The following is a 16,209-nucleotide window of genomic DNA, read 5'->3' on the forward strand; positions in this document are numbered from 1 at the left end:
CCATTCCTCAGACCCTGTATGACTCACAGGTTTGGTGCTCTCCCCTAATGAAAATATATTTCATAATCTGTTGTTTCTTTTCTGCCTTAATGAAATTTTGTTTTAAATAACAAAAAAGGCACAATACTGTGACTGGAACGATACGCAAATAACCCGCACATAAAAGAGAGAAGCTTACGACGACGTTTCGGTCCGACTTGGACCATTTACAAAGTCACACTAACCAGAAGTGGAGCAGGACGGCTATATATAGGCAGGAAGAGGTGGTGGTGGTAGTAGTAGTAGTAGTAGTAGTACAAGAATGGTATATAATACCGACAGGATGAAATTAAGAGCTTCTCTCTTTTATGTGCGGGTTATTTGTGTAAATTTTGTTTTAATTACATTGACATCAGTGTTTTTGAAACTGGCTATCATGATTTAAGTTTAGGCATCATACTATTCTATTTAGGATGTTTTTCAATGAACATCGACATTATTAATAAAGCTTCTCATGAGGTTTTGCTCTTTCTACAGATTCCAGAAAGATCCCAAAACATATGCTATAGATACACAGTTCATGTGGGGCTCGGCACTCATGATACTCCCAGTTCTCCAAGCGGTAAGACAACTAGAGTTTATCTTTGACACCAACTTCTGAAGTCATTCCATAGTATAGGCTGAGGGACTGATTACCTCAAACTCCTCTTTATCTTACATTATTATTCTCTATATTGGACTGAAGAAGCCACTGGCTGGCAAAACGTTTCCTCTGTACAGATTCCCAAATGTTTCGCAAGTTGTATATCTGTACTATACAGGAAAGCATAGCTGATGGCAAAAAAAATTAACATGGTGACAGTAACTCGTGGCTCTGTGATAGTCTTCAGATGTTGTGCGTTAGATTAGATTATTTATTTCAGTATGATACAATGTTTGTACAGGGGTGGGTGACATTTAGGTGTGCATACGGAAAGCCCCTTAGTATGTAGAGCATTTCTGGGAAACTTTTTTTTTATTTATTTATTTATTAATTTGAATATGATACAGTGAAGTACAAAAGAATACAGTTAAGTGCAGCATGCCAAAGCCACTTGAATGCATAGCATTATGGGCAGGCTTAAAATTAACTTAAGATTAACTAAGCAATGATATATTCAGTGGTAAAAAAATTATTGTAAAACAGATAACAATTTAGTACAAATGAGTATTACAAAGACAGGTCATATGGTCATTTACTGTGTTGCTGTGTAATCAGTAGAATGTTAGGTAATGAAGTTAAATAGTAACAAAGTTTGATTGGGTCACAGGTTGACATTTATGAGATGCAATAATGAGATACATATATGAGATACAATTTATGAGATACAATTATTCAGTATTTATTTAGTTGTGGGTGAGTACGTGATTTTTGAGAAGAGACTTGAATTTATAAACAGACAGTGTTTCTTTTATATTCACAGGTAATGAATTCCAGATTTTAGGGCCTTTTATGTGGATTGAGTTTTTGCATAGCGTGCTATGGACACGAGGAACATCAAAGAGTGATCTGTGTCTTGTGTTATGGTCATGTGTTCTGTTGAGGTTGGTAAGGAGATGTTTGAGGGAAGGGTTTATGTCAGAGTTAAGTGTTCTATGTATGTAATAGGTGCAGTAATAAGTATGGATGTTTTGTATTGTGAGTAGGTTTAGAGTTTTGAATATTGGTGGAGTGTGCTGTCTGTAGTGGGAATTTGTTATTCTGACTGCAGCCTTTTGTTGGGTGATTAGTGGTCTGAGATGGTTTATTGTTGTTGAGCCCCATGCACAAATTCCGTAGGTGAGATAGGGGTAAATAAGTGAGTGATATAGGGCCAGGAGGGCTGACTGTGGAACATAGTACTGTATCTTCGATAGTACGCCTACGGTCTTGGAAATTTTTTTGGAAATTTGTTGTATATGTGTTTGAAATTTGAGTCTATTATCAAGGTGGATTCCTAGGAATTTTCCCCCTGTGAGTTTTGTGATAGATGATCCATTTATCATTATGTTAAGAGACATATCTGCAGCTCTGTTACCAAACTGAATGTAGTAGGTTTTGTCAATGTTTAGAGTAAGTTTGTTGGTCCTCATCCAGGTTGGTATTTTCTGTAATTCGGTATTTACAGTATTGGCTAGCATGACTGGGCTCGGGTGGGAGTAGACGTATGTAGTGTCATCTGCAAATAGTGTGGGTTTGAGTAGTTGCGATGCATTTGGTAGGTCATTTATGTATATGAGAAAGAGAAGAGGGCCTAGGACACTTCCCTGTGGGACACCAACTGTAATTGGCTGTGCAGAAGAGTTTGCCCCATTTGTGTACACATATTGGCTTCTGTTGCTGAGGTATGACTTTAGGTAGTTGAGGGAGTGCCCTCTTATACCATAGTGCGACAATTTTATGTGGAGCAAGTCGTGGTCAACTGTATCGAAAGCTTTACGTAAGTCAATGAAGATCCCCAGTGGGACTTCTTTTTTTCTCTATTGCTGTATAAATATGTTCTAGCATGTGGATAATAGCATCATTAGTATTTTTATTAGGCCTGAACCCAAATTGACAGGGGTTGAGTATGTTGTGGGAGATGAGGTAGGAATAGATATGCCTAATAAGGTAATAACAGTTGATTGCTTATAAATACATGGTCTCTAGGTGGTTGTAACAATAAATTTAGGAATTACAATGAACTCAAGATAATTAAATACATATTAATACATGCTATACGACTTTTTGAGAGTTTAATTGTTTTAAGGATTACAGGTTGGCTTATGTTTGCAGGTTTGCTTACACCTATTGTCCCCATTTAATCAGTTAATGGGTTTTTGGGTGTTAGTTGATTGTTGAGGGGTGGCATATTGGGGGATGGAAGAAAACTTCAATTATGTTTGGGCTTCAAATAAGCTGAGGCAAGATAACAGTTCCAAGTCTAGAAATTCAACAACGTAAGGAAATAATGTAGTGCAAGTTCTCTAATTCAATGCTAAGAGCAAATAGGATTATTAATCACTGTGGTGCTTATGTTTCTACAACTCACTATTGTATTATCTTGTGCTGCCATAGTTCTTCTGCATTGTCATACCACTACTGTTTGTTTGAAACAGGGGTCTTTGTCTCTCCATAATATACAGGACTGTGTATTATAGTTTTGACCCTTAGTGTCCTCCAGTTTCAGCGATGGCTTATTGGTGTGAAGAAAAAGCACATTATGCAAAGAATTTTTCAAAAAGTTGAAATTCTAGAGAAGTTTGTCATAAAACTGTTTAGTCAGTAAGAATTATGGTTTCAGTGTTCCTACCAGTCTGTAGTACCATACAGTGACACTGTGTGTGCCTCACACATCTTCCTTCTCTCACCCTTCACTTTTTCTTGTCCTATTCCCATATAGAACAGCTGTAGAGCCCCCCCAAAATTTTTTTTTACCTAATTTGGAATAAGCTAAATTCTTGAGATCGTTTAAAGTGTAAAATAAATTTGTTAATTCTCATTGATATTTTCAGAATGTCACGAGTGTGAGAGCTTATATACCTCATGGTAGCTGGTATGACTGGTACACTGGTCACCCCATGGAAGGTGAAGGGGATTACATTAAACTGGAAGCTCCCAAGGACAAAATTCCCTTACTGATTCGTGGAGGTCACATCCTTCCCATCAGTCCACCTGCTAATACTACTAGTGACAGGTACAACCATATAAATGATTGTAGTTCACTCAGATTGCAGTCATTACATACCAGATTATTTTTTTGTAGATTAGTTGAAGTATTTGAATAATTTAGAGGAGTGATTATCGGATTATTTTTAGGTTGAAACTTTTTCAGAACAAGCAACTGCTTTGTTCTGAAAAAAGTTTGAAGGAATTTTATGAAAAGGTTAGGCTGAATTTTCCTGAAATTTTTACTTCCGGTATGGGTATGTCTAATTAATAGTCTCTTGCTGGAAATAGTCTCCTTTCACATGCTAAATATTTTTCAGCATCTTTGCATTTATCAAACTTTCCAAGCATCGTGTCAGTCAGAACAAGTAAGGGTGTGGCATATTCAGCTAGGGAGGTAATGTATGCAAGATGCAATGCAATACTGACAGAGTGGAATCCTTCCACAGCCCTAAATGCTCTTAGCTTCCCTGTGTATTCATAAAATAGTGGCCAGAAATATACAAGACCAGTGTTGAATGATGCTAGTGTTGAGTTTTAAAGTTATAAACAACAGATATTTCTTTCTTTCTTTCAACACACCGGCCGTATCCCACCAAGGCGGGGTGGCCCAGAAGGAAAAATGAAAGTTTCTCCTTTTACATTTAGTAATATATACAGGAGAAGAGGTTACTAGCCCCTTGCTCCCGGCATTTTAGTCGCCTCTTACAACGCGCATAGCTTATGGAGGAAGAATTCTGTTCCACTTCCCCATGGAGAAACAGATATTTATATATCATATTTTTAGCTTTGTAATGTTGATTATAATTTTATGCTCTGCCTGACAGCCGCAAGAATGGTATTGGTGTTGTGGTGGCACCTAGTCAGTTTGGTCGAGCTGCTGGAGAGTTTTACTGGGATGATGGAGACTCCATTGGTAAGTTTTTTTTTTTTTTTTTTTTTCCAACAAGTCAGCTGTCTCTCACCGAGGCAAGGTGACCCAAAAAGAAACAAAATCCCCAAAAAGAAAATACTTTCATCATCATTCAACACTTTCACCACACTCATACATAATCACTGTTTTTGCAGAGGTGCTCAGGACACAACAGTTTAAAAGCATATACGTATAAAGATATACAACATATCCCTCCAAACTGCCAATATCCCAAACCCCTCCTTTAGAGTGCAGGCATTGTACTTCCCATTTCCATTACTCAAGTCCGGCTATATAAAAATAACCAGTTCCCCTGAATCCCTTCACTAAATATTACCCTGTTCACACTCCAACAGCTGGTCAGGTCCCAAATACCAGTCGTCTCCATTCGCTTCTATCTAACATGCTCACGCATGCTTGCTGGAAGTCCAAGCCCCTCGCCCACAAAACCTTTACCCCCCCCCCCCACCTCCCTCCTTTTCTAGGACGACCCCTACCCCGCCTTCCTTCCCCTACAGATTTATAAGCTCTCCATGTCATTCTACTTTGATCCATTCTCTCTAAATGACCAAACCACCTCAACAACCCCTCTTCAGCCCTCTGACTAATACTTTTATTAACTCCACACCTCCTAATTTCCACACTCCGAATTCTCTGCATAATATTTACACCACACATTGCCCTTAGACAGGACATCTCCACTGCCTCCTACCACCTCCTCGCTGCAGCATTTACAACCCAAGCTTCATACCCATATAAGAGTGTTGGTACCACTATACTTTCATACATTCCCTTCTTTGCCTCCATAGATAATGTTTTTTGTCTCCACATATACCTCAATGCCCCACTCACCATTTTTCCTTCATCAATTCTTTGATTAACCTCATTCTTCATAAATCCATCTGCTGACACGTCAACTCCCAAATACATATCTGAAAACATTCACTTCTTCCATACTACTCCTCTCCAATTTGATATCCAATTTTTCTTTATCTAAATTATTTGATACCCATTGGTAAGTATATGAGCCAATTCATTTTTGTTCTTGAGACACTTGGTAGATGAATTTTATCTACATAAACTCCAGTGTTTCCTGATATAACTAATGCGTTAACAAATCATCTTTTATTTTAGTAATAATGTTAGAATTACCAACAGAGTACCTGGAGAGTGAAACGTTGCCACAATACAATAACTTACTAGTTGCATCTGTGTCCATTGACATAACATTTTTTATTTTGAAAAAATGCTATAGCCTTCTCTTTTAATGGCAGTAGCATCAGTGCTGGGCCACCTTTCTGTGGTGTTAGAGTTTAAGTGTTCCAAGAGCCTTACTGTGAAGCCAGCAACCCATGTGCTGGCCTAAATGGCAGGGAGATTGCCACTTTAATCAAAATTTGCTGTGACTTGTGGTTAATAAATTGAAACAAACTTAGTAAAAAGACACACACAGCTAATATTTGCTTACAGACACTGTTTCATTCTGAGTAGAGCTTTATCAGGTCAGCAATTTGATAATGCTCTACTTAGAGCAAATCTTGTATTCAAAGATTTACTCGTCACAGTGTCTTTTTTTCTATACCTCCCAGAACAAGCTAGACGACATGTTTGAACTGTGACTTTTGGCCTTAGAATTGGTTTGATTATACTATACTATGGTTATAATATCAAAACTGTAATAATATGGTAATCTACTATGGTTACAATAGCAGAACTTTGGCATTGATAGTAGTAAATTGTATCTTGAAATTAGTAATGAAGGCAGTGAATTAATGATGTTAGCAGTACAATGCCTGCACTTTAAAGGAGGGGTTTGGGATATTGGCAGTTTGGAGGGATATGTTGTGTATCTCTATACGTATATGCTTCTAAACTGTTATATTCTGAGCACCTCTGCAAAAGCAGTGATAATGTGTGAGTGTGGTGAAAGTGTTGAATGATGATGAAAGTATTTTCTTTTTGGGGATTTTCTTTCTTTTTTTTGGGTCACCCTGCCTCGGTGGGAGACGACCGACTTGTTGAAAAAAAAAAAAAAAAAAAGCAGTTTTATGTGTTAATAACCAAATGATTCAATTGTTTTGTTAATTTTATACAATATGCTTTATTATAGAGCTCCTCTAGTGCAGTCTCATTGTAAAGGTGATTGAAAAAGTTCGTACTAACTTCAATAGCATGTGAGAAAACTTTCATAATGTGAGCTGGTCAATTTTGGATGCACTTTTACAACATTTAACGGTGGCCTGGTGGTTAACGCTCTCGCTTCACACGGTGAGGGCCTGGGTTCGATTCCCAGCCAGAGTAGAAACATTGGACGTGTTTCTTTCCACCTGTTGTCTATGTTCCCCATCAGTAAAATGGGTACCTGGGTGTTAGTCGACTGGTGTGGGTCGCATCCTGGGACACTGACCTAAGGAGGCCTGGTCACAGACCGGGCCGCGGGGGCGTTGACCCCCGGAACTCTCTCCAGGTATCCAGGTAATATACAGGAGCTTTATAAGAGAGCTTACTGTAACTTGATCAACTTAAATTGTGCTATGTAAGTATTAATACTAATACATGTGTATGTGTGCAGATGTAGTGAAGAGTAAGACCTACACCCATGTGCGGTTCATCTCAGGTCCTGGCATTGTCAACTTCAATTTCACGATAAATGGCTATACAGCTCCAGTCAATCTCAGTAAGTTAGACATCTTTGTTTGACAGTACATACTCTGTAATAACTCACATGGAGACAGCAACTTAACTGATCTGTATATATCAACCCCCCAGGAGTGACTGATGATAGAAATGTTTCTTCTCTTTTGTGTCGCCTTTCCTCAGTGGAAAATGGCTGATGTGTTAAAAGAAAAAATTTGGCTCCCTGCTGGGGTCCATTTCAGCAGATGCGTTATGACCCCCAGCAAGGGGTTGAAATATACAGATAATTTAATTTTCTGAGTTTGTCTCCATGTGAGTTATTATTGAGCATTGACAAGTGTTTGTTACACTTTCTTTAGTTATTCTGAGTTTGTCTTCATGTAGGTTATTATTAAGCATTGACAAGTTGTCATTACACTTTCTTTAGTTATTCTTCATAAGGATAGTTGTAATTATTGTCATTTAAGTTTTTGGTAAGTAACAGTCCTATAGAGTAAGATTTTTGACATAGGTAATTAAGAAAAGTGCTAAGTTGCCAGTGTCTGTCATAGATATTAATAGACTCATTATTATTTGTGATTTGCAAGAAAACATTGCATACAGCAGAAAGTCTGCTAGATAGATTTTCTTCCCTAGATGTTGGAAGGAATCTTTAGGGCTATTTAATCCACCATAACTTATGAAATTGTTGTAACACAATTACAAACAAATCAAGGAATGGGTGGGGTTAGAACCCATGGCAAGTGAGTGGTAAAACTCACAGGCCAGTGTGTTAACCACTTGACCAGTTGACTAATAAGAGTCCTCCAACTAGGTACATGTCTGTACACCATAGGGAGGTTAGCAGGGGCCACACTGGATGACTCTTACTATAGCTAGCTTATCTAGTGCTTAACACACTGGACTGTGAATTTTAGCACTCTCATGACATGGGGTTCTAACCCCATCCATTCCCTGATTCTGTTTAACCCATTATGGTTGTAAATCAAGGATAACCTAACAAAGCCATGTAGTTTGGCTCGTTTCCATTAGTCTTTCTATACGCTGTGACCCATGGCATCTGACTGACTCCTAAGTACTGCACCTGTTTGCTGCTAGATGAGTATGGGCCTCAGATATACAGAGACTTGCTCATGTATCTCTGCCCTCCAAGCCCTTTCAGTTGCAGGCCAAATTTTACTTGTGTATTCATTGACATTTGATGCTGCTGAACAGTCTTATAGGATTACTTACACTTGTGGGTGGAATAAATTCAATTCCTTATATCAAAAGCCCCTTGACAACATCAAGGAACCTCCTGTGAAGGTTCCTTGATTGGAAAACTCAAAATATACAAATTTACTACAATAAGTGTTTCCTGGATACAGTAATTAGAAAACTACTAGAAATCTGATTGCAGGCATAACTTTGGTAGTGTATTTAGGAGATTTTACATTAGTTAGTGTAATATAGTGGGATACACTTTAGAGGGGAGGGTCGAGTGCCTTCATGCTGCTGAAGGGTTCTTGATGGAAGGAATTGGAGCTGCCCTTCCTTTCACATCAGACCTGATTACCTCTCATTCCCCAGGCATTATATGACCCCTACAGATGTAGCATTTCATATAATAATCTTTTTTTTTTTTTCCAGCATCCCACCAAGGCAGGGGTGACTTAAAAAGAAAAAAATTATTTCTTTTTAAATTTAGTAATTTATATAGGAAAAGGGGTTACTAGCCCCATGCTCTCAGTATTTTAGTCACCTCTTATGACACATGGCTTACAGGAGAATAATTCTTTTCCACTTCCCTATGAAGAATAATAATAAAAAAAAATAATGTGGGAGTCAGCTTGCTCAATACAAATGAATGATATACTGTATACTGTATTTCGGGCTTATAAGACACTCCGATGCTTTAGACGCCTCCCAGTTTAGAAGGTAATAATCAGTAAATATTACTTGGTATTAGTGCCTAATACCAAGTAATATTTACTCCACCCCACACCCCAAACTTATAGCTCCCATCACTGACCTTCAGTTTGTAGGCCGCAGGGTGGTTTTTGGAAACATTTTATGGAAAACAAAATGCTTCTAATAAGCCACGAAATACGGTAGATTTTCAGTGAAATTAATTAATGTTTTTCATTGACAGCTTACATGTACATCCTCAACGTACTCACCAACATAACAGAGGTTAATGTTGCTGGTAAACAAGCACACTTCCAGTATGATGACTCAAACAAGGTAAGGATGTGAAGAGTATTGTAACTGATCAGGTTGTTGTAATGCCTGAAAGGTGGAACGAACAGGAGATAAGGTTTCAAAGATGATAATCATAAAAGAACAAAAAAAAATTAAGTCACGGTATAATGTCTGGAATTAACCCATAACTAACACAAATAGAAAATAGAAATGACATGATGTTTGGATTTATCAAGAATTAAGTATAACTATATTATCTGTTTATTTTTATTTTTTATTAACACATTGGCCGTTTCCCACCAAGGCAGGGTGGCCCGAAAAAGAAAAACTTTCACCATCATTCACTCCATCACTGTCTTGCCAGAGGTTCACTTACACTACAGTTATAAAGCTACAACATTAACACCCCTCTTTCAGAGTGCAGGTACTTACACTCCAATGGCACATCAAGTCCTAAAAAACCACTTGTCTCCATTCACTCCTAACATGCTCACGCATGGATGCTGGAAGTCGAAGCCCCTCACACATAAAACCTCCTTTACCTCCTCCTTCCAACCTTTCCTAGGCCAACCTCTATGCTGCCTTTTCTCCATTGCAGAGTTATACACTTTTGAAGTCATTCCATTTTGTTCCATCCTCTCTGCATGTCCAAACCACCACAGCATTCCCTTCTCAGCCCTCTGGATAATAGTTTTGGTAATCCCGCATCTCCTCCTAATTTCCAAATTACAAATTCTCTGCATTATATTCACACCACACATTGCCCTCAGACATGACATCTCCACTGCCTCCAGCCTTCTCCTTGTTGCAACATTCACCACCCATGTTTCACATCCATATAAGATTGTTGGTATAACTATACTCTCATACATTCCCCTCTTTGCTTCCATGGACAAAGCTCTTTCAATATATTATCTGTATACTGCATAAAAGAAATAAAATATTTGAATTTAGTTAATACATGCCCTTTGTTGGTGAGGTTAGGAAAGGGTTTAGATAAACATGTTCTTTTGAATTGTTTACTAGGAAGAGTACTCGTCTCTTTATCAAACAGAGGATCAAGCCTAAACCACTCCTCCCACTGTTCGATTCACAGGTTTTAGGGTTTACAAAGTATTTAAAGATTTAGGCAACCAAAGTGGGCAAGTATTTTTTTGGTCCTTGTGTCTGTATTTGTATGTTCTTGACAAGCACACCTATTAATATTTAAGTATTTTTGAGTTACATATACAGGGTAAAGTTTATGGTAGAATTATTGAAAGAGTTAGGAGTAAGAGAGTAGGATTGCTGAGGAATGAGGAGGATTTAGGAAGGTTAGGATTTGTAAGGATGTTGCAGTTTGGAAAATAATCTGAATTGTGATGTCGCCAAACTCTGCCAAGACAGCGATTGAATAAATGATGGTGTTTCTGTCTTTTTTTTGTTTACTGCAGTGGGAGATAACCAGTGTTAAAAATAATAAAATAATAATAAAAAAAATTAATGTGTGTTATTCTTTCAGGTTCTGACAGTCACTGACATAGCCCAGAGTCTTCTACAGTCATTTACTGTCACATGGAAGTAGAGAAATAATCTTAAGTGAAAATGGGAGGAAGAATGGCAAATATTATATTCAGTATTGTATGGTTGTGATTACTGTAATTTTTTTGTGAGGGAGATACCATAAGTACTTTATGGAATTCTTTTAGATCATATTATTTTTGGCTGAAAATAATGTATGAAGCATCAATATTTTAGAATCTTTATAAAGAAATAATTGTTGATATAGCAAATAATTTTTTAGAAATTTAGTCAAAACAAATTAAAAGTTATAGAAGTGTAATAACAATTTTTGGATCGTAAATTGAATCTCTGTGTGATTTAGAGATTATCTAGAGAACATCTTTCATTTGGTAGTCTTAAATTATGTTGTCATAGTTCTTGGTATATAATATTTTCCACCATTCTTGTTTCACATGAAATATCTACATATATATCATAAGTATATATACTTATTTAGCTAGAATTTAACTAAATACTGTAGCACAAAATTCATTTTAACATTTGTCATGAATTTACGATATTGTATTTATGTACACATTGTAGATGAGTAAGACATGTATGCAACATTTTGGCATCATTATTACCATAATGTTTTGCTGGCTCAGCATGCTTCACTACTTGAAATAAAGAGGTGACCTAAATACTGCAGATAACAGAAGTACAGTAGGGCCCCACTTATACGGCTGGTTAGGTTCCAGGCTACCGCCGTAAAGCGGAAACCACCGTAAAGTGGAACAGCCTTTTTTTCCACTTACAAATGCATACAAACACTAGATAACAAGTTTACACTAACATATATTAAGTTAGCAATAGAACCAGGCATCAAAAAACAATAAGAAATCAAGTGTGGTATGTATGGTAGTCAGCCAGGCTACCATACCAGGCCACCCCACCCACACATAATATTCTATTACATTTAAGCATCCCAGAGCGATAAAATGTATATACAGTTCACTCATTACTTACCTTAAAATATTTGTAGTCTTAATGTAGGGTCAGGAGTAAGTAAATGAGATAAAACGAATAAATGAGAGAGAGAAAGAATGAGTGCATGAGAGAGGACAGGCGCAGAGTTATGTAAACAAACCAGGCGAAGGTAAGTTTTGTAAACAAAGTGTACACGTCTGGTTTGTGTACAAGTTACATTGTGTACAGGTTGTCTCTACATTGATACGGTAGAATAAATAAAGAAGAACACTCCCATTCTCATGTAACATCATTTTGAGAAGAAATGATGCTCTGAGTGAAGGCAATGGAAATAAGTCACTCTGACTTTTTTGGGTTATCCTAGGTTCTCTACACATATGTTGTTATGTATGATAATCTATGTAACTGTATTTGTGTATACCTGAATAAACTTACTTACATACATACGAAAGGAATAATTTTCTACAGTTACCCCCAGTAACACATTTTCTCTTATGTTAGATTAGAGAAAATGTTATTCTTGGCATCACTAGTACAAGTTATCTGGCTACCACATCTCATATTTATGTTTATTTATTCTACTGTAGGGTGTATTTATCATCTTTTTATGTTATGTATCGTGCTTATTATATAATTTTGAAAAAAATATCATGGATGGATTAATGAAAATGTGTATATTAACGTAATATACAACATTTAATGAGACTCGGTGATTATTATTATTATTAGCATTTCTAATATGGCGTCACTTGTGCAAGTTGTCTGCTACCACATCTCATATTTATGTTTATTTATTCTATTGTGGGGTGTATTTATCATCTTTTTATGTTATGTATCGTGTTTATTATATAATTTTGAGAAAATGTGTATTTAACGTAATATACGACATTTAAATGAGACTCGATGATTATTATTATCATTACTAATATGACGTCTGGAGACATAAGACACTCTTACTTATTTTAATGTGTACCTGCATGCCAGCACAGTATGTAAGTTTATTTAAGTACAGGTATACATAAGTATAATTATCAGAGTATATATAAAATATGAAATAACTTTTAAAAACATTTGAAATTTTGGAGTTTCCAGACAAAATGGAGAGACTTAGTGCTTACTGAGCTCACGAAGAATGTAAACAAACAGGGTGGGGCGCGGTGGCCGTATTAGAAAGTCAGGTGGGGGGAGCCGTATAGTGAGTTTTGGTCATAATTTGAAATGACCGTATTAGCGGAACGCCGTAAAGTGAAACGCCGTAAAGCGGGGGCCTGCTGTACTGGAGAAGCAGATATGAGGTGATGAATCCTTCAGCCTTGTACAAGAAATAAGTTTGAGGCAGTCACTCTCTCAGCTTTAAACTTCTTTGAAGGCTGAGGGACTGACAGCCTTATAACTGCTTGAAGGCTGAGGGACTGACAGCCTTATAACTGCTTGAAGGCTGAGGGACTGACAGCCTTATAACTGCTTGAAGGCTGAGGGACTGACAGCCTTATAACTACTTGAAGGACTGTCACTTCACATTTACCTCTCCCCTACTTCTCATTTTGTATATTTAAGCAACCTTTTTATTTAACGAACTTGAGCGGGAAAAATTTTCAACAAGATACCCAACTGTTACATGCGTGTCTTACTTATCAGTTTGTGTATTAATGATACACAAAACTAACATTTTATTTAAAAACATGTTTTATCATTGTATTATAGATGATGGAATGTATGGTTATTATTGTATTAATGGGGGAATGCTAAGTCTGTAGGAGACATACATTGCCTGGTGAATGGAAGGCAATTTGATTTGATCCAAGGGGAGCTCCAATTCTTTGGATCAGTGACAGTTCAGTATCAAGGCATCTCATTGAAGGGGAGCCATACAGTAATGACAAGAGGCCTCCAACTTACAGATGCCACAAGTTCTGCATGACCACACCTACAGTCACTACTGAGCTGCAGTAGTGATGTGTGAAAAAATATCTTTGTACTGTTGTTATTGCTTTCTGGACTATACAAACAATTTGTTTGTAAATTAGAAAACCAGGAACACAACTTGTCTGAAAGTTCGGGACTTCCTGAATATGTTTCTCTCGTGAATATATTATCTAATGCTTTACCAGTGAACATGCCAAATGCTTATGGAAAGAATTGTATTTTTGAATTCAAAGATTTTTCCTAAACCAAAGAAACTTAACCATGGCAAATGCAAAATCATGTGTTTGTGTTTTAAAAGTGCATTTATCAAAATTTGCTGAGAAGTTTTCCCTGGTAGTACACTGCTTTCTAATATTTCATTACTTTGCCTTTACATTACTAGTGTCGTGTGTTCAGGTCCTGCAGCCTTCTGTTGTCCTCGTCCATTTGTATTCTCATTATTTTAGTATGTTCCACGAACAAGAATATGCAGCAACTTAGTCAAATTGGCAAGGTGTTCATATTCACAAGGAATAATATAAGACCTAGTACTGATTCTTTGGGCAGACCTTTGCTTACACTCCCATCCTGATGGTTGAACTCTGTTTCATGTTGTTTAAGTACTCCTTAATGCAGTTATCAAGTGGCTGTGTGTTCCCCAGTATTAGTGGCTTATATACATCCTTGAAAGACGGTTCACTCTTCCTCTCTTCTTGTGGGTAGGTGCAATTACCTGATCAAGTTAACAAGTGGTGATGTCATTACTTAGTACTGAGGGGCCCATAAAGGTGTACATTCAGAATATAGGCTGGAGTACATAGTACTGACAATGATTTCTTGCTCCTACCTCTTTAAGACTGAATGCTGTGGATTAGCATTTTTTTTTTCCAACGAACTGGCCATATCCCACTGAAGCAGGTGGAATATGGCCAGTGCAAGTAATTTCAATTTGTAGTTGCTAATTCACTTATTTTATTGTTGCCTTCCTGCTGCGGAACCTCTTTGTGTGTGTTTACTGTGAGAGATAATATAAATGGCTTTAATTTTTAAGTTCTCCAAATTTGATCATAGGTACTGGTATTGATAGTTACGTAGTACACTATTTTTACAAAATGTGATTTGCAGAGGGTGAAATTGGCGTTAGTATTAACTTTATTTACATATACTTCACTTAAACTACATAACCTATTAGTAGTAGTGGTTATATAAGTGAAATGTGATAATTTTGTGATGAGCTAATTATATTTTTGTGGAATTATGGGAGAAATTAATATATGTAAGGTTTCACTATTGGTAAATTATAGTATATATGTATAGTATACATCTGTATTGCAATAGAGTATATACTGTAATAAAGTATACAGTACCTTGTGTAGTTTTATGTATGTATACTTCGTGTATAGTGCAGTATATACATGATTATAAATGTGGGGGTGCTGTATGACCCCTATAGGTTTAGTGCTCCCTCATGAATATAATTTTTTTCCTTTTTTTTTTTTTTCTTTTTCTCTTCCAACAAACTGGCCTTATCCCACCAAGGCAGAAAAATGAAAGTTTCTCATTTTAAATTTAGTAATGTATACAGGAGAAGGGGTTACTAGTCCCTTGCTTCTGGCATTTTAGTCGCCTCTTACGACATGCATGGCTTACAGAGGAAGAATTCTGTTCCACTTGCCCACAGAGTTTCACTTCCCCATAATAATAATCAAATTAAGCACTAAACCCAAAAGGGTCATACAGTGTGAGTGTGTGTGTAGCACCTGTCTATGCATGTCAGGTATTACTTGTAACAATACATTTGCCATTCATATATACAGAAATGTATAGAGTTTATGTAACTGGTACTCTTATTATTGGACAATAAATTTTTAAGATTATTATATTATGTAATTAATTAATATAATTAGTTAACACCCTTGAAGGAGTCACTATGGTACCGTGCTTTTAATTATAAAGAAAATATTGATTCAGTGGTCCATGGCTTAGTTGGCAACGCTCTCGCCTCACACACCAAGTGTCCATGGGTCAATCCCTGGCTGGTTAGAAACATTGGGTGTGTGTCCCTACACCTGCTGTCCCTCTTCACTTAGCAGTTAAGTAGGTACCTGGGTGTTAGTTGACTGGTATGGGTGGTATCCTGAGGGACAGGATTGAAGGACCACAATAGAAATAAGATAAACAGTCCTTGATGACACACTAACTTTCTTGGGTTATCCTGGGTGGCTAACTCTCTCTACCTGGGTTATCTTGGGTGGCTAACCCTCTCTGCCTGGGTTATCCTGGGTGGCTAACCCTCACTAACTGGGTTATCCTTGGTGGCTAACCCTCCCTACCTGGGTTATCCTGGGTGGCTAACCTTCGCTATCTGGGTTATCCTGGGGGCTAACCCTCCCCTGGGTTAAAAATCTGAACAAATGTTATCTTACTGCCTAAGGTTCTTCAAGGTAAAAAAAAAAAT

The 16,209-nt window shown here is 37.1% G+C and overlaps 1 protein-coding gene across 4 annotated transcripts in view; it reads left to right on the forward strand.

Moving 5' to 3' along the window:
- Positions 1 to 15,631, forward strand: part of LOC128703280 (lysosomal alpha-glucosidase) — a 55,566-nt gene extending 39,935 nt beyond the window's left edge. For 3 of the 4 annotated variants that reach the window (XM_070103320.1, XM_070103321.1, XM_070103322.1), the window contains exons 17-22: positions 517 to 601; positions 3,493 to 3,674; positions 4,474 to 4,562; positions 7,132 to 7,236; positions 9,328 to 9,419; positions 10,879 to 15,631. In XM_070103320.1, coding sequence (XP_069959421.1) covers positions 517 to 601; positions 3,493 to 3,674; positions 4,474 to 4,562; positions 7,132 to 7,236; positions 9,328 to 9,419; positions 10,879 to 10,941 — 616 coding nt within the window. In that variant the 3' untranslated portion in view covers positions 10,942 to 15,631. The remainder of the gene's footprint in view (positions 1 to 516; positions 602 to 3,492; positions 3,675 to 4,473; positions 4,563 to 7,131; positions 7,237 to 9,327; positions 9,420 to 10,878) is intronic. The other variant, XR_011394400.1, reaches the window with a different exon arrangement.
- Positions 15,632 to 16,209: the final 578 nt, after the last annotated feature.

The sequence above is a fragment of the Cherax quadricarinatus genome, chromosome 85 (assembly GCF_038502225.1).
Source record: "Cherax quadricarinatus isolate ZL_2023a chromosome 85, ASM3850222v1, whole genome shotgun sequence".
NCBI lineage: Eukaryota > Metazoa > Arthropoda > Malacostraca > Decapoda > Parastacidae > Cherax > Cherax quadricarinatus.